Raw genomic sequence first — 22,192 nt, 5'->3', positions numbered from 1 at the left:
CCATTCATATAAGCGCTAAACTGTGGAGCCAGCCAAGATGTCTATCAACAGATTAATGGATTACGAAATCATGAGCTATACGCAGAGTAGAATTCTACCCAGCCATAAAGAAGAACAGAATTGTGTCGTTTGAGGTGAAATGGATGGATCTGGAGAACAGTATGAGTGAGGTTAGCCAGTCACAATAGATGGAAGGTTGAATGTTCTCCGTCACACATGGAAGTTCAGGAGAAATTGGGCACAGGAGGGGTTCCAGACAAGAGGGGAGCCCTTATGGAGTGAGGGAGGGGCTGGGGGAGGTGGGAGGGGGACGAAGCCAGCCACTGCGCTGAGCTCAGGGATGAGAGGAGGGAGGGGGAGGGGGTGGGAACGGAGGAGGCGTCAGTGAGTGTAGTCCCAGGACTCGGGAGGCTGAGGCAGGAGGATTGCAGGTTCAAGGCCTTAGGAATTTAGAAAAACTCTAAGCAACCCAGCAAGATTCTGTTTCAAAAAAAAAAAAGAAAGAAACAAATAAAAAGAGCCAGCAGTGTAGCTTGTAGTTAGAATCCTCAGCACCCCCAACACCAAAAAAAAAAAAAAAAAAAATCACCGTGCTCTACCCAGTCCGTCCCTCCCATCTCTTGCCACTTACTCCTGACCTGACCTGGAGAGGGATTTTCCCACTAAAGATTATTAAGGGAATAGACCAGGTGATTTTTGAAGTCCCTATCAGTTCTGACAGTTTCTGGCTCTGTATTGACAGTTTCAGCTTTTAAAGTACCCTTTATAAAGCTATTAGAAGCTACAGAAAGGGTGGCTTGAAATGTCACTGAAACCTTTCCCACAAAAGCCACCCCTGAAATCCAGGATGGAGTCTACTTTTCCTGCAGAGTCTCAGTCTTCTTTCTTGGCTTCAAAGACCTGCTACAGCATTTGTTGACAGCTTCAGTTGTGTCTCAGGGACTTAGTAAAAACCGGAGCACCATCTACAAAGCGCCTACTGTGTGTGCCACATTAAGAATTGTGTAGAGTACATATTTGCCCTGTACGATATATCACACTAAATCCGAGGTGCCAGCAGTTTCCCGCCTTGTGTAGTTGGCCCCTCCTGAGGGGGCGGTAGACCTCAGCTTGTCTTGTCTTCCATTTTAGGGAACAGTGAAGGGTTCTTCAACATCGACGCCCTACTGGGCATCGTCACCGTAGCCCAGCAGCTTGATCGGTCAAGCCACGCCCGGCACACCTTGACGGTGAAGGCAGAGGATCAAGGCTCCCCACAGTGGCACGACCTGGCCACAGTGACCATTCACGTCCACCCCTCAGAGAGCAGCGCACCCATCTTCTCAAAAGCCGAGCACTTCGTAGAGATCCCGGAAGCCATCCCCACTGGCTCCCCAATCGCCCTCGTCTCTGCTACAAGCTCCTCTGCAGTCACCTATGAGTTAAGAGAAGGGAACAAGGACGGGGTGTTCTCGATGAATTCCTATACCGGCCTCATTTCCACCCAGAAGAAGCTAGACCACGAAAAAATCTCTGCTTACCAGCTGAAAATCCGAGGCAGCAATATGGCGGGCGCGTTTGCTGACACCCTGGTGCTCGTTTACATCATTGACAACAACGACAACGCACCCACACTCCGAAAGCCAACGTTCGTGGGCCAGATTAGCGAAGCGGCCCCCCTGCACAGCATGGTCATGGACGAGGACAACGAGCCCCTCGTGGTCCACGCCTCGGACAGCGATGAGGAAGCTAATTCCTTGCTGGTGTATAAAATCCTGGAGCCAGAGGCCTCGAAGTTCTTCAAGATTGATCCCAGCATGGGAACCCTAAGCATCGTCTCGGAGATGGATTACGAGAGCACGCCCACTTTCCAGTTCAGCGTCTATGTCCACGACCAAGGGAGCCCCATCTTATTCGCACCCAGGCCCGCCAAGGTCATCGTCCACGTCCGAGATGTCAATGACTGTCCGCCTAGGTTCGCAGAGCAGATATACGAAGTAGCGGTCATGGGACCCATCCACCCGGGCATGGAGCTGCTCGTGGTCCAGGCCAGTGACGATGACTCCGAAGTCACTTACAGCATCAAAACTGGCAATGCCGATGAAGCCGTCTCCATCCATCCCGTCACAGGTCGAATATCTGTGCTGAAGCCCACTATCCTGGGTCTCTCCCGGAAGCTCACCATTAGGGCCTCCGATGGCCTGTATCAAGACACTGCGCTGGTAAAAATTTCTTCGACCCAAGTGCTCGATCACAGTTTACAGTTTGATCAGGATGTCTATCGGGCAAGGGTGCCAGAGAACTTGCAGGACAGCACGGCCCTGATGATTCTCGGCGTCCAGGGCAATCACTGGAATGACACCCTCTCCTACTTCCTGTTGAATGGCACAGAGTTGTTTCAGATGGTCAGGTCAGCCGGCGTGCTGCGAACAAGAGGCGTGGCCTTCGACCGGGAGCAGCGGGACACTTACGAGGTGGCAGTTGAAGTCAGGGACGATCGGGTCCCTCAGCGAGTGGCTCAGGCTCTGGTCAGAGTCTCCGTTGAGGATGTCAATGACAACCCCCCTGAGTTTAAGCATCTGCCCTATTACACCATCATCCAAGATGGCACGGAGCCAGGGGACGTCCTCGTTCAGGTCTCGGCCACTGACGAGGACTTGGGGGCAAACGGGACAGTCACATATACATTCGCAGAGGAGTACACGTATTTCCGAATTGACCCCTATGTTGGGGACATATCACTCAAGAAACCCTTCGATTATCAAGCTTTAAATAAGTATCGCCTCAGAGTCATTGCTCGGGATGGAGGGACCCCATCTCTCCAGACGGAGGAAGACGTGCTTGTCACCGTGAGAAATAAATCCAACCCGCTGTTTCAGAGTCCTTACTATAAAATCAGAGTGCCTGAGAACATCACACTGTACACCCCGATTCTCCACACCCAGGCCCGCAGTCCAGAGGGGCTCAGGCTCATCTACAACATTGTGGAGGAAGAGCCCCTGACGCTGTTCACCACCGACTTTAAGACCGGGGTCCTGACAGTGACAGGACCTTTGGACTATGAGTCTAAGGCCAAACACGTGTTCACAGTCAGGGCCACAGACACAGCTCTGGGCTCATTTTCTGAAGCTACAGTGGAAGTGCTGGTGGAAGACGTCAATGACAACCCTCCGACTTTTCCCCAGTTGGTCTACACCACGTCGGTCTCAGAAGGCTTGCCTGCTCAGACCCCCGTGATCCAGCTCTTGGCTTCAGACCAAGACTCGGGGAAGAACCGTGACATCTCCTATCAGATAGTGGAGGACGGCTCGGATGTTTCCAAATTCTTCCAGATCAACGGGAGCACAGGGGAGATGTTCACAGTTCGAGAGCTGGACTACGAAGCCCAACAACACTTTCACGTGAAGGTCAGGGCCATGGATAGAGGCGATCCCCCGCTCACCGGTGAAACCCTTGTGGTTGTCAACGTGTCCGATATCAACGACAATCCCCCCGAGTTCAGACAGCCTCAGTATGAAGCCAACGTCAGCGAGCTAGCAACCTGCGGACACCTGGTGCTGAAAGTCCAAGCTCTTGACCCTGACAGCAGGGACGCCTCCCGTCTGGAGTATCTGATTCTTTCTGGTAATCAGGACCGACAGTTTTCCATCAACAGCTCATCAGGGATCATTTCTATGTTCAACCTTTGCAAAAAGCAACTGGACTCGTCTTACAACCTGAGGGTAGGTGCCTCGGACGGGGTCTTCCGAGCAACTGTGCCCGTGTATATCAACACTACAAATGCGAACAGGTACAGCCCAGAGTTCCAGCAGCACGTTTATGAGGCAGAATTAGCAGAGAATGCAAGGGTGGGAACCAAGGTCATTGAGTTGCTGGCCATCGACAAAGACAGTGGTCCCTACGGCACTGTGGATTACACGATCATCAATAAACTCGCAGGTGAGAAGTTCTCCATCAGCCCCGGCGGCCAGATCACCACGCTGCAGAAATTGGATCGGGAAAATTCCACGGAACGAGTCACCGCCATCAAGGTGATGGCTCGGGACGGGGGAGGAAGAGTGGCCTTCTGCACTGTGAAGATCATCCTTACAGATGAGAATGATAACGCCCCCCAGTTCAAAGCCTCCGAGTACACCCTGTCCATACTGTCCAACGTCACCAAAGACTCGCCCGTCATCCAGGTGCTGGCTTACGACGCAGATGAAGGCCGGAACGCGGACGTCACCTACTCCGTGGACTCGATGGAGGACCTGGCCGAGGAGGTCATTGAAGTCAACCCAACCACTGGTGTGGTCAAGGTGAAAGAGAGCCTGGTGGGACTGGAAAACAGGGCCGTTGACTTCAAAATCAAAGCCCAAGACGGGGGCCCTCCGCACTGGGACTCTGAGGTGCCTGTGAGACTTCAGGTGGTTCCCAACGAAGTCTCCTTGCCCCAGTTTTCTGAACCTCTGTATACGTTCTCTGCTTCAGAAGACCTTCCAGAAGGTTCTGAAATCGGTTTTGTGAAGGCAACGGCAGCTCAGGACCCAGTCATCTACAGTCTCGTACAGGGTACCACGCCAGAAAGCAACAAAGATGGCATCTTCTCTTTGGACCAAAACACAGGGGTCCTAAAGGTGAGGAAGGCCTTGGACCACGAGTCCACCAAGTGGTACCAGATTGACCTCATGGCACATTGTCCCCACGAGGACACCGAGCTGGTGTCCTTGGTCTCTGTCAATATCCAAGTGAAAGATGTCAATGACAACCGGCCCGTGTTTGAAGCCGACCCATACAAGGCTTTCCTCACTGAGAATATGCCAGGGGGGACCACGGTCATTCAGGTGACCGCCAACGACGAGGACACCGGGAGTGATGGCCAGGTGAGCTACAGGCTGGCGGTGGAGCCGGGCAGCAACGTCCACGAGCTCTTTGCCGTGGACAGCGAGAGTGGCTGGGTCACCACGCTCCAGGAACTCGACTGCGAGACCCGCCAGACCTATCGATTCCACGTGGTGGCCTACGACCACGGGCAGACCGTCCAGCTGTCTTCTCAGGCCCTGGTCGAGGTCTCCATCACCGACGAGAATGACAACGCCCCTCGGTTCGCTTCTGGGGACTACAGGGGGTCTGTGGTGGAGAACGGCGAGCCCGGTGAGCTGGTGGTCACGCTGAAGACCCTAGATGCTGACGTCTCTGAGCAGAACAGACAGGTCACCTGTTACATCACGGGTAAGGACACCTGCCTTGGCTTGGCGGCACTAGGGGGCCTTGAGAAAAGTCCAGCGAGAGGTGTGCTAAGACGCAGGTTTAAGTCCTGGCTCGGCCGTGTTTTGGTGTGAGCTTGGGCACATCACTTCATCCCTCGTCCCCAGTTGTTCTGTCTGTAGACTAGACATGCCTGTTCGCCTTCACCTCACAGGGAAGCTGGTAAGATACGCCGGAGCAAGCTCTGAGGTTCTGCTTGTAACTTAGAAAGCACTTTGCAAGGCCGATTTCCTGACCTTACTATTTTAGGTGAGATGGATTAGAAGGGCCGGACTCTAACCACTGCCAGCTTTCTTCTCAGGGACGGAGGAGAGCCCAGCAGTAGTTGTGTGAGCCATGAAAATTCGGTCAGGTGACTTTCTTTGTAGCGTAGTCTCCTGCTCGGGTCAAGTGGTGGGTGGTAGAAAATACTTCCTAGCCAATCCCTGGATGTGCGTGCCAGGGATGAAGACATTTGCTCAGATACGATCCAGCCCAGTCCCTCATCTCACAAGGGCCAGGTCAGAGGAGAAGCCCAACCAAGGTCTATCCTGAGTTTGTGTTAGGGCTGGAATTCAAACTGTACCCTACAAACTGCTTTCCTCCGTGAACTGGATATTTTTTCCAGTGCTTATCCAAAAGCAAAACCAGGCAAACGGCGGCGTGAGAGGGCATCCTCATTCAGAGCCGTCCCCACATGGCCGCTCCTGCTAGTCCAGCTGTCCCCTGAAGCGTGACTCAGTCCCAGGTTCCAAGAACCGTAGGCTCCAGAGGCAGGCAGGACCCAAGCTGTGTGAAATAAAGGACCTTAGAAAAAAGGAATCTTACCATCTTGGAATCACAGACACTTGCAAAAGTCTTACCACTGATTAAGAGAACAATATGTTGCCGGAGGTGGTGGTGCGCACTTGTCATCCCCGCGCTTGGGAGGCTGAGACAGGAGGATGGCGCAGGTTCGAAGCCAGCCTCAGCTACTGAGTGAGGATCTCAGCAACTTAGTGAGACCCTGTTTCCAAATAAAATATAAAATGGGTTTGGGAGTATAGCCCGGAGGTAGAAAGCCTCTGGGTTCCACCCCCAGTACCACCAAAAAAAAAAAAGAGAGAGAATAATATGTCAATATACAGTCAATTCTTGGAAGAGCTGAATCTTGGAAGTTGGGACTCTTAGAATCTCAGAGTGGAAACCATCTTTCCGCACCCTTGCCAGTGATGGGTGTCAGTGCTGGGACTTAAGTGTTAGGTTAACACTTCCCCGCCCCTTGGCTTGGTCTGCGGCATTAGCTGTATAATAAAGCCTCAGTTCACTTCCCACCCCTCCACTGTGGAAGAGCTATAGGCAGAAGACATTTAAATATATATATTATATTTATTTTATATATATATTATATTTATATATAAATATATATGTATATATTTTTATATATTTATTATATTTATATATATTATATATAGTACTGGGGATTAAATCCAGGGGCATTCTGCCTCTAAGCCACACTCCCAGCCCTATTTAATAATTTTATTTTGAAATGGCCTCAAGCCCAGTGTGGTGGTGCACCCTTGTAATCCCAGTAATTGGGAGGCTGAGACTGGAGGATTGCAGTTCGTGGACAGCCTCAGCTACTTAGTGAGGCCCTCTGCAACTCAGTGAGACCCTGTTTCAAAAATAAAGAATAAAAAATAGGGCTGGAGGCTGGGGGTGTAGCTCGGATGTACAATGCCCCTGGGTTCCATCCTCAGTACGCAAAAAGGAAAAGAAAGAAAAGAAAAGAAGAAGAAACAGGACCTCGCTAAGTTGCTGAGGCTGCCTGGAACCTGCAATCCTCTTGTCTCAGCCTCCCAAGTAGGAATTACCGGCATGTGTCACCATGCCCGGCGGACAGAAGACAGTTCTCGTGTAGAACTGGAATCTGCTTCCCGTTAACTTCCCCCAGTGCCTGTCAAGTCACCAAGTCAGACACCTCCCGGCAGCCACCGCTTTGGAGTGGTGCTTCTGGTACGATCATTTCATTTAGCAGAGGGACTTTAAAGTTTGAAGACGTTTCATAACTCCCCCAAACAGACTCAGTGTAGAATCGTGGGTCCCTGGTTACGGGAAGAAACTTTTAACAATCCTAAAAGAAGTGGCAGGGGCACAGCCACCGGGGGCACAAGCCTGGCTGGCTGCCATTGCCTGGCATCTGAAAGCTGCACCCCTTCTTTTCAGAGGGAGACCCCCTGGGCCAGTTTGCCATCGACCAAGTCGGGGATGAATGGAGGATCTCCACAAGGCAGAGCCTGGACCGCGAGCTCATGGCCAAGTACTCCCTCAGAGTCACGGCGTCGGACGGCAAGTTCCAGGCTTCGGTCCCCGTGGAGGTCGTTGTCCTGGACATCAATGACCACAGCCCGCAGTGCTCACAGGTGAGACCTGGGCGGCTGGAGCAGGCAGCGGAGACAAGAGGGTAGAAGGAGGGCAGGCAGAAGGACCCTGGGTGCACCGTGGAGGCTGGCCACCCGTCCTCACCAGACCCTGCTTCTCCCCAGCCGGCTGCGGCTGGTGCCCAGGGCAGGGGCATCCTGGGCAAGTGTTTGCCCTCCCATAGGGATATAGCAAGCTTTCGGGAATCATGGTCTACACTCTGTCCCCATCCTCCCTACGAATCTCTACTTCTCTGCAAACATACCCAGAGGTAAAGTAATGTGCACCCTCCAGACTCAGTCACGCTCACTGCAAAACCCCCGTTAGCATCGCTCACGACTGCCCCGTGTATCCAGAGAGTGTGAGACACCCTGCCTGCATGCCCACATATGAACAGATATCCCCACATCTGCTTGGGTAGTGCAGCCCAAGGCGGACACGCTCCTTCAGGTTATACACATACACAGACATGCAAATCAGGCTCCTCAGGGACATTCTCCTGTGTACTTCAGCCCTGTGTTTCTCACGGGAACAAACGTTGAGTGGGACTCATGCATATATGTGTCATGTGCATGTGTGCTTGTTTTTATTTTTTATTTTTTTGGTGGTACTGGGGTTCCTGGAAGCCCTTCTACCTCTGGGATACACTCCCACGGGCTACACTCCCAGACCTATTTTTTAACTTTTTTATGTGGAAACAGGGTCTCTTAAGCCAGCGAGGCTGGCTCCGAACCAGCACGATCCTCCTGTCTCCGCCTCCCAAGTGCGGGGATTACAAGCGTGCGCCACCATGCCCGGCTGTGTGCTTGTTTTTAGAGGGTGAAAAATAGTAGTTATTGTCACACGGCATTGCTTTTAAGTACATTTTTAAATACAGGAAGTAAGCCAGATACAGTGGCACATGCCTGTAATCCCAGTACTTGGCAGGCTGAGACAGGAGGATCACAGGTTCGAAGTCAGCCTCAGCAACCTAGAGAGGCTCACGGCAATTTAGCAAGACCCTGTTTCCAAATAAAAAAATAAAATAGGCTTGGGGGTATAGCCCGGAGATAGAAGGCCCTTAGGTCCCATCCCCAGTACCACACACACACACACACATACACACACACACACACACACACACACACACACACACTACAGTAAGTAATTCTTAACTGGGAGATTTACTTCAAAGCTTGCAGATAAAGATAAACTGTTAACATTTTAATTTTCTAACATCTTGAATGAGCATAATTCATATTTACTTAAAATCCAGCTATTTATTATATATACATAAATGCATACTTGTACATGCAAATATGTATATTTGTATACATGCGCACAAAAGATAATTTATGGCTCTGATACTCAGGCAGATGCCTATACAGATATTCATACATACACATAAGCAAATACCACCTACATCCATACGCACACCCATAAGTGGAAATACGCGTACACAATTCACACCAACACGTCAGTATACACCAGCGTATTCACAAACTTGTATATACATAAAGACACATATCTTCCAACACGCACAGGCACACCCTTCCTGGCTCCTGGTCTTCCTCTGCTCTTCTACACTCTCGTCATGTAAAGCATAATAGAAGGGCCGCATGGACTGTCGAAATTCCTGACAATTGCCTTTGCAGGGTCCCAGGTACCATAGTTTGAGGGGTCTCGGAGGGTAGCTTTCCTGGGAGAAAGCCAGCCCACACTTAGTTCTCTCTTCGGCCGTGCTTATGACTGCCATCCTGCCCAGGTTGGGAGAGGCCAGGACCAGGTTCACGCTGGCCTCCGGGGCGGCCCACGCCTCCTTAGAGCAGGCAGGAGGCCTGGGAAGCGCAGCTCCCGCCATCTCCGTCCCCTCTGTTTTTCCATCTCCAGCCCCTCTACACCGGCAAGGTCCGTGAGGATGTCTCCCCAGGACACTTCATTTTGAAAGTTTCTGCCACAGACTCGGATGCCGACACCAACGCTCAGATCACGTATTCGCTTCACGGACCCGGAGCTCATGAGTTCAAGTTGGATCCTCACACAGGTGGGTTTCCTGAACTGCAGGGGGAAGCCAAGAACATATATACTAAATACCAGGTGCCCAGTGTCAGGGCAGGCTCTTGGAAGAAGAAGCAGGAATTCACTAACCCGTCCGGCTCTCCGTCAGCAAGCATAGAGTGGTGCGGTGCACCAAGCACAGCACTGAACGCTGGGGCCGTAATCAGTAGACTGATAAGACAAGATCCAGGTCTTTCTGTTCTAATGGGAAAGGAAATCACCAAAACAGTGGCTTGAAATTCGTTGAATTGCAAAGGTATGCAGGAGCCGGGCGTGATGGTACGCCCTTGTAATCCTAGTATTTGCGAGGCTGAGGCAGGAAGGCCAGCCTCAGCTACTTAGTGAGGCCCTCGGCAACTGAGAACTTGTTTCCAAATAAAGAATAAAAAATAGGTCTGGGGGTGTAGCTAGGAGGTCAAAGGCCCCTGGGTTCCATCCCCAGTACTGCAAAAAAAGAAAAAGAGAAAAAGAAACCATGCAGAAGGCTACAGGAGTGTTCACCAAGAGACGTTGACTTAGGTTTGGGAGTGGGGATAAGTAACTCTCCTCTGAGGAAATCCTATTTCGTGGGAGACTTGTGGGCCCACCAGAGTTATCCAAGAGCATTCAAGGTAGGAGAATTTATTCAAAGATCTTATTTGGGAAAAGAGTATATTCCTCTGAGGACCCGGCAGAGCGGCAGAAACTGGTGCACCAGAGAGTGGGCCAAGGGGAGAGAGCAAGAGAGGCGGCCGTGGGGCAGGCGAGGCTCATGCCACTCATGCCACCTTCAGCGCTACTGGAAGACTGAGGCCAGTGGGCGTTATGACCGGGGCGAAATCTCACGATATCCATGTTGCAAACTGGGACGGAGCGCTCACGGGACCTTTGTGTGGACCACAAGCCACAGGGCACAGAGAAGCCAGGCCCAGAGGGGGAGCCTTGTCATTACTAGGCGGGGGACAGAGCAGAGAGCAGAGGCAGGCTAGGCCGCGAAGAGCCTCGAGAGGCTGGGCTGGAATCTGGTGGAAAGACAGGGTGGGGCGTGCCTCCTTAGAAAGAGGCCTTCTGGCCAGGCGTGGTGGCGCACACTTGTAATCCCCGCGCTTGGGAGGCAGAGACAGGAGGATCGCGCAGGTTCGAAGCCAGCCGCGCGCACTGGCTTAGGAGACCCTGTTTCCAAATATAAAATGTAAAAATAGGTCTGGGAGTGTAGTCCGGAGGTAGAAGGGCTTCCAGGAACCTCAGTACCACCAAAAAAATAAAATAAAAAAAAGAGGCCTTCTGGGCGCTGCAGGGGCACAGGGCACAGCAGGAACGCCCTGCTCACAAGCCCAGCTGCCATCATAGCTTGAGCCCAGTAGCTCAAAGGATGAGTCGGAGATTCCCTAGTGGGGCAGTGGCCAGCGCCAGTGCCAGCGATGTCCCAGGAAGCTGTCCTGGTGGACAGGGGACAGCGCGGTCCTTCCCGGCCCTGGCACAGGCGTGCGGGCTCCCCAGGTCCCGGCCCCCCTTGGCTACTGTGTGCTCAGCTGCAGGACGATCAGATCAGAGAGGACTTCAAAGAAAAGCAGGCTGGCACTTTTTCAGAATGCGGAAATAATACACGCTCATTGTACAAACTTCAGAAACGCAGGTGTGTATTATGCAGAAACTGGAGCGTCCGCAGAATCAGCTTCTCCACCAAAGATAGGGCCTTTGATGTTTATTCCATCAGCCTGCTTATCCATGCTTCAATAAAGTCTCTGTGGAATCGTTTCTTGAACACAGAAGATTATTTTATAACTTGCCTTTCTTCACTAAAGCCAGAACACAACGTTCTGTCATAATTTTTTTCTGGTTGTGTAATACTTTACTGTACAACTAAGTCATAACATACTTAGCTGCTCCCCATATGAAAGATATCTCGGATGGCTTCAATACATTGCTATTACCAGTAATGCCACAGAGGCTATTTTTATCTTTGCCTTAATTATGCTGTAGGATATATTTATAAATAATATAATTTCTGTTATAAATAATATATTATAATTTCTATAATATATTTCTTCTAGAAATATACTACATATATATATATATATGTATATATATATATATATATTTCTAGAAGCAAAACTGCAGGCCAAAAAAGAAAATTCTCTTCCACATTATAAATTGCCTTATTGGCTTTTAAAAATGTTGCACCTAGCTGGGCGTGGTGGCGCACGCTTGTAATCCCAGCATTTGGGAGGCTGAGACAGGAGAATCCGGGTTCACGGCCAGCCTCAGCTACTGAGTGAGGCGCTTTGCAACTCAGTGAGACCCTGTTTCAAAATAAAGAAGAAAAAATAGGGCTGGAAGTGGAGCTCAGAGGTAGGATACTCTTGGGTTCCATCCCTAGCACCACCAAAAAAAAAATGTTGCACCTATCTGAGGATCTTAAATTCATGAGGCTGGGATTGTCACCCCTAGTTATATAGAGAGTCCATGCTGGGATAATATCCCCCAGAGAAAGATCATCCTCTGTCATCTCTCTGCCCAGGGAGGCTGACCACACTCACAGCCCTCGACCGCGAGAGGAAGGATGTGTACAGCCTTGTTGCCAAGGCGACGGATGGAGGCGGCCGATCTTGCCAGGCAGACGTGACGGTGCGCGTGGAGGATGTGAATGACAACGCCCCGCGGTTCTTCCCCAGCCACTGTTCCGTGGCCGTCTTCGACAACACCACAGTTAAGACCCCCGTGGCTGTGGTCTTTGCCCGGGACCCGGACCAAGGTGAGCCTGTGGCTCTGCCGCCATTCCATCCGGAGCTTGGTGGGAGGGTTTGGTGCTCTTTGCACCCAGAAAGGTCTGTGCCTCCTTGTTGAGTCTGTGAACACATCACAACAGAAAATGCCCACAAGTGTGCTCCCGAGTACGATGTGACCAGTGCTTCTTAGCAACGTTTTGAGACAGGGACAAGGCACTTCAGCCTGGCCACTTCCCCTCGCCCCCGCCGCTCACACCTGGAGAGCTCTCAAGGCTGCTATTTAACCTCAGGAACATATTTTGCTCGCGACCGTTTTTTTGTGTATGTGAGTCTGGGCATGGAACCAAGAGGCATTTGACCTCCGAGCTACACCCCCTGCATTATTTTTTTATTCTTTATTTTGAAACAGGTTCTCACTAAGTTGCAGAGGGCCTCACTAAGTAGCTGAGGCTGTCTGTGAACCGCAAACCTCCAGTCTCAGCCTCCCGAATGCTGGGATGACAAGTGTGCGCCACCATGCCCAGCTGAAAATTTTTGATTAAATGTTTATATTCAGAATGGTCTTGAAGCCGGGCGTGGTGGCGCACGCTTGTCATCCCAGCATTCGAGAGGCTGAGACTGGAGGATCATGGTTCACAGCTAGCCTCAGCTACTTAGTGAGGCCCTCTGCAACTCAGTGAAACCTGGTTTCAAAATAAAGAATAAAAAATAGGGCAGGGGGTGTAGCTCGGAGGTCAAATACCCCTGGGTTCCATCCCTAGACCCACACACACACACAAAAAAAATTCACCAATCCAGCCAGGCGTGGGGCGCATGCTTGTAATCCCCGCGCTTGGGAGGCAGAGACAGGAGGATCATGCAGGTTTGAAGCCAGCTGCGCTGGCTTAAGAGATCCTGTTTCCAAAAATATAAAAATATGTCTGGGAGTGTAGCCCAGAGGCAGAAGGGTTTCCAGTAACCCCAGTAACACCAAAACAAAGTAAAACATACCGTAACACAAAGCAAATTGGAGTCATCGAGGGGCACACGTTCCTAATTGCACTGGGTATGGCTTCCGCCATCATGGAAGAGTCTACCGTGGTCCACCTGTCCAGAGTCACATCCTACAATGCAGGCAGGCTAAAGAATGCCCTTGGGGTCAAAGAAGACCGACTGACTTAGGGTAATCATGATGATGATGATGAGGAGGAGGAGGATAAAAGTAAGAAAAACATTCTTTCTTCTTGGACCCCAGCAGAGTAAATTTCACACTTCCTAGAGGAACTGAGTTTTCACTGTAGGAGCTAAAAGATTTTGGGGAATGCAGAGATGTAAACAGTCAGTGCAAAGGCGGGGTAGTTGGGCCTGGATGTGCATGCATGCATGACTGTGTGTGTGTGTGTGTGCGCATGTGTGCGTGCGTGTGTTCATGTGTGTGTGTGTTGGTGGTAAGCAGTGACAAGTATAAGTGGACAGACTTGTTAGAGATGCCGAGCTGGGTTTCACTGGACAGATGCAGAAGAGAGAGGTGGGATGACCCATAAGCCATTTCAGCTGCCCCTCCGCCTACTAGCTGCCAGGTCCTGTGAATGCCCTACTGCCCCCAGGAGCAGGAAGCTCCCCACTCCCCGCAACCCCTCCTTCCGTTGTTCCTCGACAGTCATCCAGGTTGCTTCTGCGGAGCCTGCACCTGTCAGCCCTGGTCCCAGCCCTCTGCAGTCACACAGATCCCCTCCAGCCCTTGTCCACGATGGCCCTCTTGACAGTAGAAAACAGAGACTACCTGCTCCAGCCTCTCTCTCTGTCTCTCTCTGAGGATGGGCCCAGCTCCTTCAATGACAGGGTTCAACCCCACCTTCCTGCTAGGTCAATACCTCTGGATTTCTACCAGCTAACCATTAACCCTTGACAGTGGTCATTCTAGAGCCGGGTGTGGTGGCGCACACTTGTAATCCCCTACTTGGGAGGCTGAGGCAGGAGGATCGCAGGTTTGCAGCCAGCCTCAGCAACCTAGTGAGGCCCTCTGGAACTTAGAAAGACCCTGTTTCAAAAAATAAATAAATAAAGCTGGGGAGCTAGCTCAGAGGAAGAATGCTCCTAGGTTCAATCCCCAGCACTACAAAAATAAAGTAAAATGAAATAAATTGCTTACTCTAACCCAAATATTCTACCTAAACATTCCTGATGGGGTATAACCAGCATCTCCCTTTTTCTTGAAAAATGATAGTCTCAGCCAGGCATGGAGGCGCATGCTTGTAATACAAGTACTTGGGCAGCTGAGACAAAAGGATCGCAGATTCAAGGACAGCCTCAGCATGTAGTGAGACTCATCAACCTAAGAAGACCCTGTTTCTTTTCCAAATAAGAAATGAAATCAGGTTTGAGGTGTAGTTCAAAGGTAGAATGCCTCTGGGTTCAATCCCGAGTAACACACACACACACACACACACACACACACACACACACACACACGAAAAATGATAGTCTCTCCATAAAAAGTGAATAAATCAGGAAGTTGTATGGCGTGCACACCTGACAGGCCTATCACATCTTCTCCCTGCCAGCGTTCCCCCAGGGTGTGCGTCCCACGAGTGTGAGAAACCAGAGACCCCAGGCTCAGGGCTAAGGGCGAGGAGCTCAGTGCTAAGCACTAAACGTCGGTATTTTCCATACGTGACGAGCCCTGCACAAGCCCACTCCTCCAGCTGCTCATGACCAAAGAAAATAGGAGACCTGAGCCAAGCCAAGCTGGAGAGCTTTCCACGGGTGTGTTTGTTTTCTTAACGTTCTATTTCAACATAATCGCAGACCCACAGGAAGTGGCAGGAACAGCCCTGAGAGCGCGCGCTCCACCCAGCTTCCCAGAGGGGCCCCCTCTCTCGCAGCTGCCCTGCAATGGAGCAATCCCAGCAGCTCATGTTCGCATGTCGCTGCCCACCAGGCTACTGGTCGTATTTCTTTTTAAAAATGTTTATATCTGTGCTTTTTATACAGTGGTGAGTCTTATTGTGGGTATGTCATATTCTGATTCCACCAGGTTTTATACGTGCCTGTGTGCGTGTGTGTGTGTGGTGTGTAGTTTCATGCAATATCTCGTATAGAGTTCTGTAGCCAACGCCACAGCCAAGACGCGGGATGCTGTGTTACAGTCAAGGGCCTCGCTAGGCCGGCTTGCTTTTGCTCAGTGTTCATTTGGAAGCCGACACTGGACTCTTCAATTTTGAAACAGGATCTCAATGAGTTGCAAAGGGCCTCACTAAGTAGCTGAGGCTGTCTGCGGCCACAGTCCTTCGGTCCGCCTCCCGAATGCTGGGATTACAAGCATGCACCACCATGCCCGGCTTTTTATTTTTTATTTGAAACAGGGTCTCACTAAATTGTGAAGGGCCTCACTAAGTAGCTGAGGCTGGCTGCAAACCTGTGATCCTCCTGTCTTAGCCTCCCAATTACTGGGATTCCAAGCGTGCACCACCATGCCCAGCCCTACATATTTTCAGATAGGTAGGTTTACAGACTAGACCACCATGCTCCTCCTGAGAACCTTCCTATGAGGCTGTGGGCCTGCCCAGTCAGGAACCCCACTTTAGTCTCACTTCTGTGCCCTGAAGAGCCCTCCTTGGGCTCCCCTGTTCCCCCTCCCCGGCCCCGGTGGCTGAGGGTTAGGGCCACAGGAGGCGCCCCAGTCCACATCCTGCCCTCTGTCTCCCCGGCAGGCACCAACGCGCAGGTGGTTTACTCGCTGACGGACTCTGCAGAAGGTCAGTTTTCCATCGATGCCACCACGGGTGTGATCCGGCTGGAGAAGCCCCTGCAGGTGAGGCCACAGGCCACTCTGGAGCTCACGGTCCGCGCCTCGGACCTGGGCACCCCGATCCCGCTCTCCACGCTGGGCACCGTGACGGTCTCCGTGGTGGGCCTCGAGGACTACCTGCCCGTGTTCCTGAACACGGAGCACAGCATGCAGGTGCGGGAGGACGCCCCGATCGGCGCCGAGGTGCTACGGCTGGCCACGCTCACCCGCCCGGGGGCCGAGAAGACCGGCTACCACATTGTCAGCGGGAACGAGCAGGGGCGGTTCCACCTGGATGCCCACACAGGTAAGCTGGCCCGAGCCGCGTGCGCACGGTCTTGGGGGCATCGATCCCTCACATTCGGGGAGCATCTGCCCGCACAGCCCCTCCAGGAGCAGGCCTACTTTGACCTTTTCTCTAGTGTCTTCCAACGGTGGGGCCAGCTTTTCTGGGAGTCTCCCTTGTTTCCCCAGTTTCCCTCTGCCCGCAGTCGGTGGCCCCCGGGTCTCAGCTCAGGCCCCGCCCCAGGAAGTGGGCGGACAACCCCCTCTCTCCCTGGCTGCAGAGGTACTGGGCACTAGCTAAAATCTGGTGTTTAAGCAACTCAGGACAGACACCGCTGTGCCTCCTAGAGTGACCCCCCGCCCCCTGCAGGCACCCCGGCACTCCCAGATTTACCCTGCTATCATGATGAGAAGGAGAACCAGGAAACCATCTGTCTTCTTTCTTCCTGGCCAAGGAGCCTAGGTCAGCCCCGCAGTTCCTCATGGAAGGGTCACAGGCTGCCCAGTCGGCTCCATCTCATGCAGAGTCCTCCCCATGCACCCGGAGTAGTGCTCCTCCTAGCACGGCTGCCTCGTTCCTGAGCAGTACGTTTGGGTCTTTATCACGGAGGTTTTAAGCATGTGAGGAATGGAAGAGCATCAGGCTCCCAGTGTCCCACCGCCCAGCCTCCCGTAGCTGTCAACACAGGCCGCGCGGCTGCGTCTTTACTCTCCAGACCCACACCCACCCCCTGCCTAATTTTCATTTGGTTTTACACTTTCAGAAGTCAGTTGATTTTCTAATATTTTAAAACTTGCCCACAATATTTGCACGTTTCTGGGGTAGAGCGTGAGGGTTCCGTACACGTACGCAACGTGCAATCACCAAATCGGGTGGTTAGTATTTCTGTCTCCTCCACCATTTATCGTCCCTATGTGTTGAGAATCTCCAGTTATTTTGAAATACATCAGACGTTGTTGTAGACTTGGGTTACCCCATTCCTAGAACTTACTACTCTTTGCTCACGGTCTGTTAGTTCCTGTATAACTGTTTCGAAGCAAATCCCAGACATTGCTGTGATTTTCTTTGCCAATACATTAGTGTGTATCTCTGAATGAGAAGGACTCCCCCCCTTTTTGTGGTACTGGGTATGGAACCCAGGGGCATTCTACCTCTGAGCCCAGCCCTATTTTAATTTTTTAGTTGGAAACAGTCTAAGTTTGCAGAGGACCTTACTCAGTTGCTGAGGCTGGCCTTGAACCTGTGATCCTCCTGTCTCAGCTTCTCAAGTACTGGGATTACAAGCCTGCGCCACCACACCTGGCTAAGGACTCCCTTTTATAAACAAAACTATAGTATCTTATCATACCTAAAAGTTTCCCCGTGTGGTGGCACATGCCTGTAATCCCAGTACTTGGGAGGCTGAGACAGGAGGCGCGTAGGCTCGCAGCCAGCCTCAGCTACTTAGTGAGGTTATCCACAACTTAGACCCTGTTTCAAGATTACAAAACAAAATAGGGCTTGGGGATGTGTGTGTGTGTGTGTGTGTGTGTGTGTGTGTGTGTGTGTGTGGTACTGGCGGTGGAACCCAGGGGCTTTTCTACCTCCAGGCTATACTCCCAGACCTATTTTATATTTTATTTGGAAACAGGGTCTCACTAAGTTGCTGAGAGCCTGAGGCTGGTTTCAAACTTGTGCGATCCTCCTGTCTCAGCCTCCCAAGCGTGGGGATTACAAATGTGCACCGCCACACCTGGCGGGCTTGGGGTATTGCTCAGAGTAGAATATCCCTAGGTTCAATCCCCACTAACACACACACACACACACACACACACACACACACACACACACACACTCCTTCACATCATCTACTACTCAGCTGCAGCTTCTCTCGTACGTGTGGTTTTGAAGTTGGTTTACCAGCATTTCCAGTGCCTGCAGGTTGCATTCGGTTGACATGCAGGATCTTCAATCTCTTTTAACTCCTCACATTTTCTTCTTCCTCTGTATTTCCTCTTGCCATTTATTCAATGAGACATTTGAGCAGAGTGTCCAGTAGGTTTTTCATGTTTGGCTTGGCCGGCTGCAGGTTTAAGGGCCAAAGCGCGTCCCTCCAGCCTCTCTCGTCCCAAGCCTGGCACCCAGCTCGGGTCAAGCCGCGAGCTGATCGCAGAGCTCCATCAGCGATGCCATGGAGCACCGCGCTGGGTCACGTAATGGCTGATTGGCTCCGCCTTCCGACATGGAGGGAGCGGAGTTCAGGTATTGTCAGCCTGTTCTCTCCACTAGAGACCAAGTGCGATCAAATCAGCACCGTGGATTTAAGTGATCTTTAAGTGAAATACAGAAACGAACCAGGGGAACACCACCCTTTGACATGGCAGCAAGGAAAACGAGAATCGGTGGAGGGACCATCAAAGGGAGAGGAAGGGGGCGAAGGGCTGCCTTCCCCCGGCCGTGGAGCCTCCGCTGGAGCTGGGCGCAGAGCCTCAGCCCTCCGCCTCTGGTTCCGTGCCTCCTCGTGCCCACACCGCCTCTCCTTTCCCCAGGGATCCTGTACGTCAACAGGAGCCTGGACTTCGAGACCAGCCCCAGGTACTTCCTGTCCATCGAGTGCAGCCGGAAGGGCTCCTCCTCCCTTAGCGACGTGACCACCGTCGTGGTCAACATCACCGACGTCAATGAACACCGTCCCCGCTTCCCCCAGGATCTGTACGGCACGAGGGTCTTGGAGAACGCCAACGTGGGCGACATCATCCTCACGGTAAGGCCCCCCGACTTCCCTCCTGTGGGCACGGACTCTGGGGCGGGCTCGCCTGTCACCCCCTCTCTGCCCCGTTGCCTGGGAGCACGGACCAGTGAATCCAGCTAGTACAACACAGACTTGGTTCTGATTTGTACCGACTTTTATGACAATGACCGACAGCGATCTGGTAAGGTCAGCTTCTGATAGGCCGGCATGATGTCAGCGAGCTTCAGAGAAGCTCCAGTAAGGTGGAGGACGGCAGAGGGAAGAGGTGGACCCCAGCGGCTGGTCAGGCGCCACAGCCTGGGGGCCTGGCCGCTGAGCGTGACGTGGATGCCAGCACGCAGGGGACATGAACACCCCTTCTTCGCATTTAAATATACAGCTGCTCCCTCCTTCCATGGAGGCCGAGCTCGGCATGCTCCTCCGGCTCCTCTAGGACCCTCTCCACTCCGCCTTCCAGCCCTCTCTCCTGCGCTCCTGGACATGCACCCCGCGCTCCGTCCTTCCTGACCACGTCCACACATCCACACCTCTGGGCTCACACCCCTTCTCAGGGGCCCCTCGTCCCTCACGACTTCTTGAACTCTTCCTCATCTCCCCACAAAGATCGCCACGTTCTATGCTCTCGGCAAACTGATCAGACCTTGCCCAAAATAAAAATCCCCCATAAAATTAGGGAATGCATTTTCCATGGGCCCAGTCCTTACCTCCCAGCCTCCTCAGTCGGGCCCCCGGGCCCTGTCACAGGGGGTGAGTGAGGGGGCCAGGATGGCAGGGCATGTGTAATTCCACGAGCGAGCCCCCGGGGGTGACTGGGCCAGGGGCTGCCAGGCTGATGGTGGCCACCAGGGCAGGGTCCGTCTGTCCCCTGCACTCCCAGGACCAAGAGCCCCTCCTGGCCCCTCTCACGCCCCCATTCACAGCCCCCCTCCCCCACCGCAGGTGTCGGCGGCTGATGAGGACGGACCCCTCAACAGTGCTATCACCTACAGCCTGGTCGGCGGGAACCAGCTCGGGCACTTCGCCGTCCACCCCGAGAAGGGGGAGCTCCGGGTGGCCAAGGCCCTGGACTGGGAACAGGTGAGCCCCGGGCCAGGGGTCCTCAAAGCAGAGATGTGGCCCTGCGGCAGGTCCAGAGGGGCCAACCCAATGCCCGGGTGTCTCCCACCTGTCCCTGCAGGGCCTCTGAACTGTGTGGCCAGAGGCTGGAGAGGGACTGAGGGCCCTTGACCTTGCCTGGAGGAGCTCCAGTCAGTCTCCGCGGTGGCCAGGGACCCGTGGCCATGCGGTGACGGCTCATTGATCAGTCACCATGTGTCAGCTCTGCTAAAAGCTTCACAATGCAATCCTCGATGTAATCCCAGGAAGCGGGTCCTGATAGGAGACACACTTGCCCCTGGTCCCCTTCCCAAGGCCCCCTGGCTGGCCCGCGGCTGAGCTGGAGTGTCTGATGCCTGAACCTGGGCCTGAGATGCTGAGGGTGGACAGCGGGGTGGGCACAGCGGCGTCTCCACCGTACTCTCCTGTGTCGAGTTGAGAAGCAGAGCGAGGGCCTTGTGGCTGAGTCCCCCCTGCGTCTCTTGCGACAGACACCCAGCTACTCTCTGAAGCTGCGCGCCACAGACAGTGGGCAGCCCCCGCTGCACCAGGACACGGCCGTTGAGGTCCAGGTGGTCGACGTCAATGACAACCCACCCAGGTTCTTCCAGCTCAACTACAGCACCACCGTGCAGGTGAGTCTGTGCCCCCAAAGGCTCCCGAGCCGTCCTCCCCATCAGAGGGTACTCCTCCCGGTGTACTGCACTACCCAAATGCTGTGACCTTGACCAGGTCCCCAAGGGCAATGTAGACAGCTGAAGGAGGCTGGAGGTAGTGGGATTGGAACCTCAGTGTCCCTGTCCCGAGTGGGGCTCACAAGAGCCCTGAGAAGTAGGTAGCTAGCATCCATTTTACAGATTTGTAAAACAGAGGTGCAGAAGCAGCTGGAGCTAGCGTGCAGCACACTTAGGACCGAAGCCCAGGATCTTTTCCAGGTCCCAAGCCATTCCCACCATCCCTCGGGTTGCAAATGGGATTTGAAGAGGGCCTTGGGGAATCCTCAAGGCTGGGGTGACTGTGGGCCAGGGCCTGGTGCGGGAGGTGAGCCAGGAGGTACGGGGGCCTCCTGGGCGCCACTCAGGGTCAGCCCACTTGTATGAGTTGAGATGCTTTGGCTGCAGGTAACACATTACCTGACTAAAAGTTCATTAAGTCATAAGGACTTTTTCTGACATATAGCCAGAATAGGCCCTGGGTTTACTGGAATTCCTTCAACTTCTGCCTTCTGGCTACAGAGTGGCTGCTGCAGCTCCAGATCACACCCTTGCCTACTCATCCTTAAAGGCAAATACAAAGGGTTTTCTTTTGAAGAGTTTGCTTTTTTTTTTTTTAATCAAAGAAGGAGACTTTTGGAGAACTCACTTACTGCACTTCCATGGTCAGAATTGGATCACATGTTCTCCTTTAAGCCAAAAACCTGGCTCAGGAGTCAGGTGTAAGTGACTTGGACCAACCGTGGTCCATCTTCTCCTAAGTGGGACATCTTTTCTGAGGTCCTTACCACTTTATGCCTGAACAAAAACAGGGTTTTATAAGAAAGAACTTGATGGTTGCCTATCCAACAGACATACAATGTGTATAATATATACATTATATACATTGTATGTCTATTAGATAGGCAATCTCAGTTTCTACCCACTAGATTTTGTCTGCAGATAAGAATGTGATACTTAAAAGACAGGGGCCAGGGATGGTGGTGCAAGCCCAGTACTTGGAAGGCTGAGACAGGAAAAGCACAGGTTCATAGCCAGCCTCAGCAACTTATTAAGACCCTGTTTCCAAGTGAGAAATTAAAATTAGAAGGTCTGGGGGTAATAGCTCAGAGGTAGAATGACCCTGGGTTCAACACTTAGTACAAAAGAAAATAAAAAGGACAGTTAACAACTATTGCAGTGTCCTGAATTCCCATGTCAGAGGGGGAAAGTCTGGGACAATACTTAGGGAATCATTTTTCTCAAATT

The 22,192-nt window shown here is 52.4% G+C and overlaps 1 protein-coding gene across 1 annotated transcript in view; it reads left to right on the top strand.

Annotated features, from left to right (window-relative positions):
* Positions 1-22,192, top strand: part of FAT2 (FAT atypical cadherin 2) — a gene marked incomplete at both ends in the record, with an annotated part of 64,048 nt that overhangs the window by 21,455 nt on the left and 20,401 nt on the right. Inside the window, 8 exons of the mRNA XM_080698299.1 lie at positions 1,132-5,190; positions 7,411-7,607; positions 9,475-9,628; positions 12,143-12,376; positions 16,043-16,426; positions 18,934-19,148; positions 20,076-20,213; positions 20,723-20,866. Of these exons, the coding sequence (XP_080554425.1) occupies positions 1,132-5,190; positions 7,411-7,607; positions 9,475-9,628; positions 12,143-12,376; positions 16,043-16,426; positions 18,934-19,148; positions 20,076-20,213; positions 20,723-20,866 (5,525 nt within the window). The remainder of the gene's footprint in view (positions 1-1,131; positions 5,191-7,410; positions 7,608-9,474; positions 9,629-12,142; positions 12,377-16,042; positions 16,427-18,933; positions 19,149-20,075; positions 20,214-20,722; positions 20,867-22,192) is intronic.

This window comes from Muscardinus avellanarius (genome assembly GCF_963383645.1).
Source record: "Muscardinus avellanarius genome assembly, chromosome: 7".
Taxonomy (NCBI): domain Eukaryota; kingdom Metazoa; phylum Chordata; class Mammalia; order Rodentia; family Gliridae; genus Muscardinus; species Muscardinus avellanarius.
This window is presented reverse-complemented; position numbering and strand designations above follow the sequence as displayed.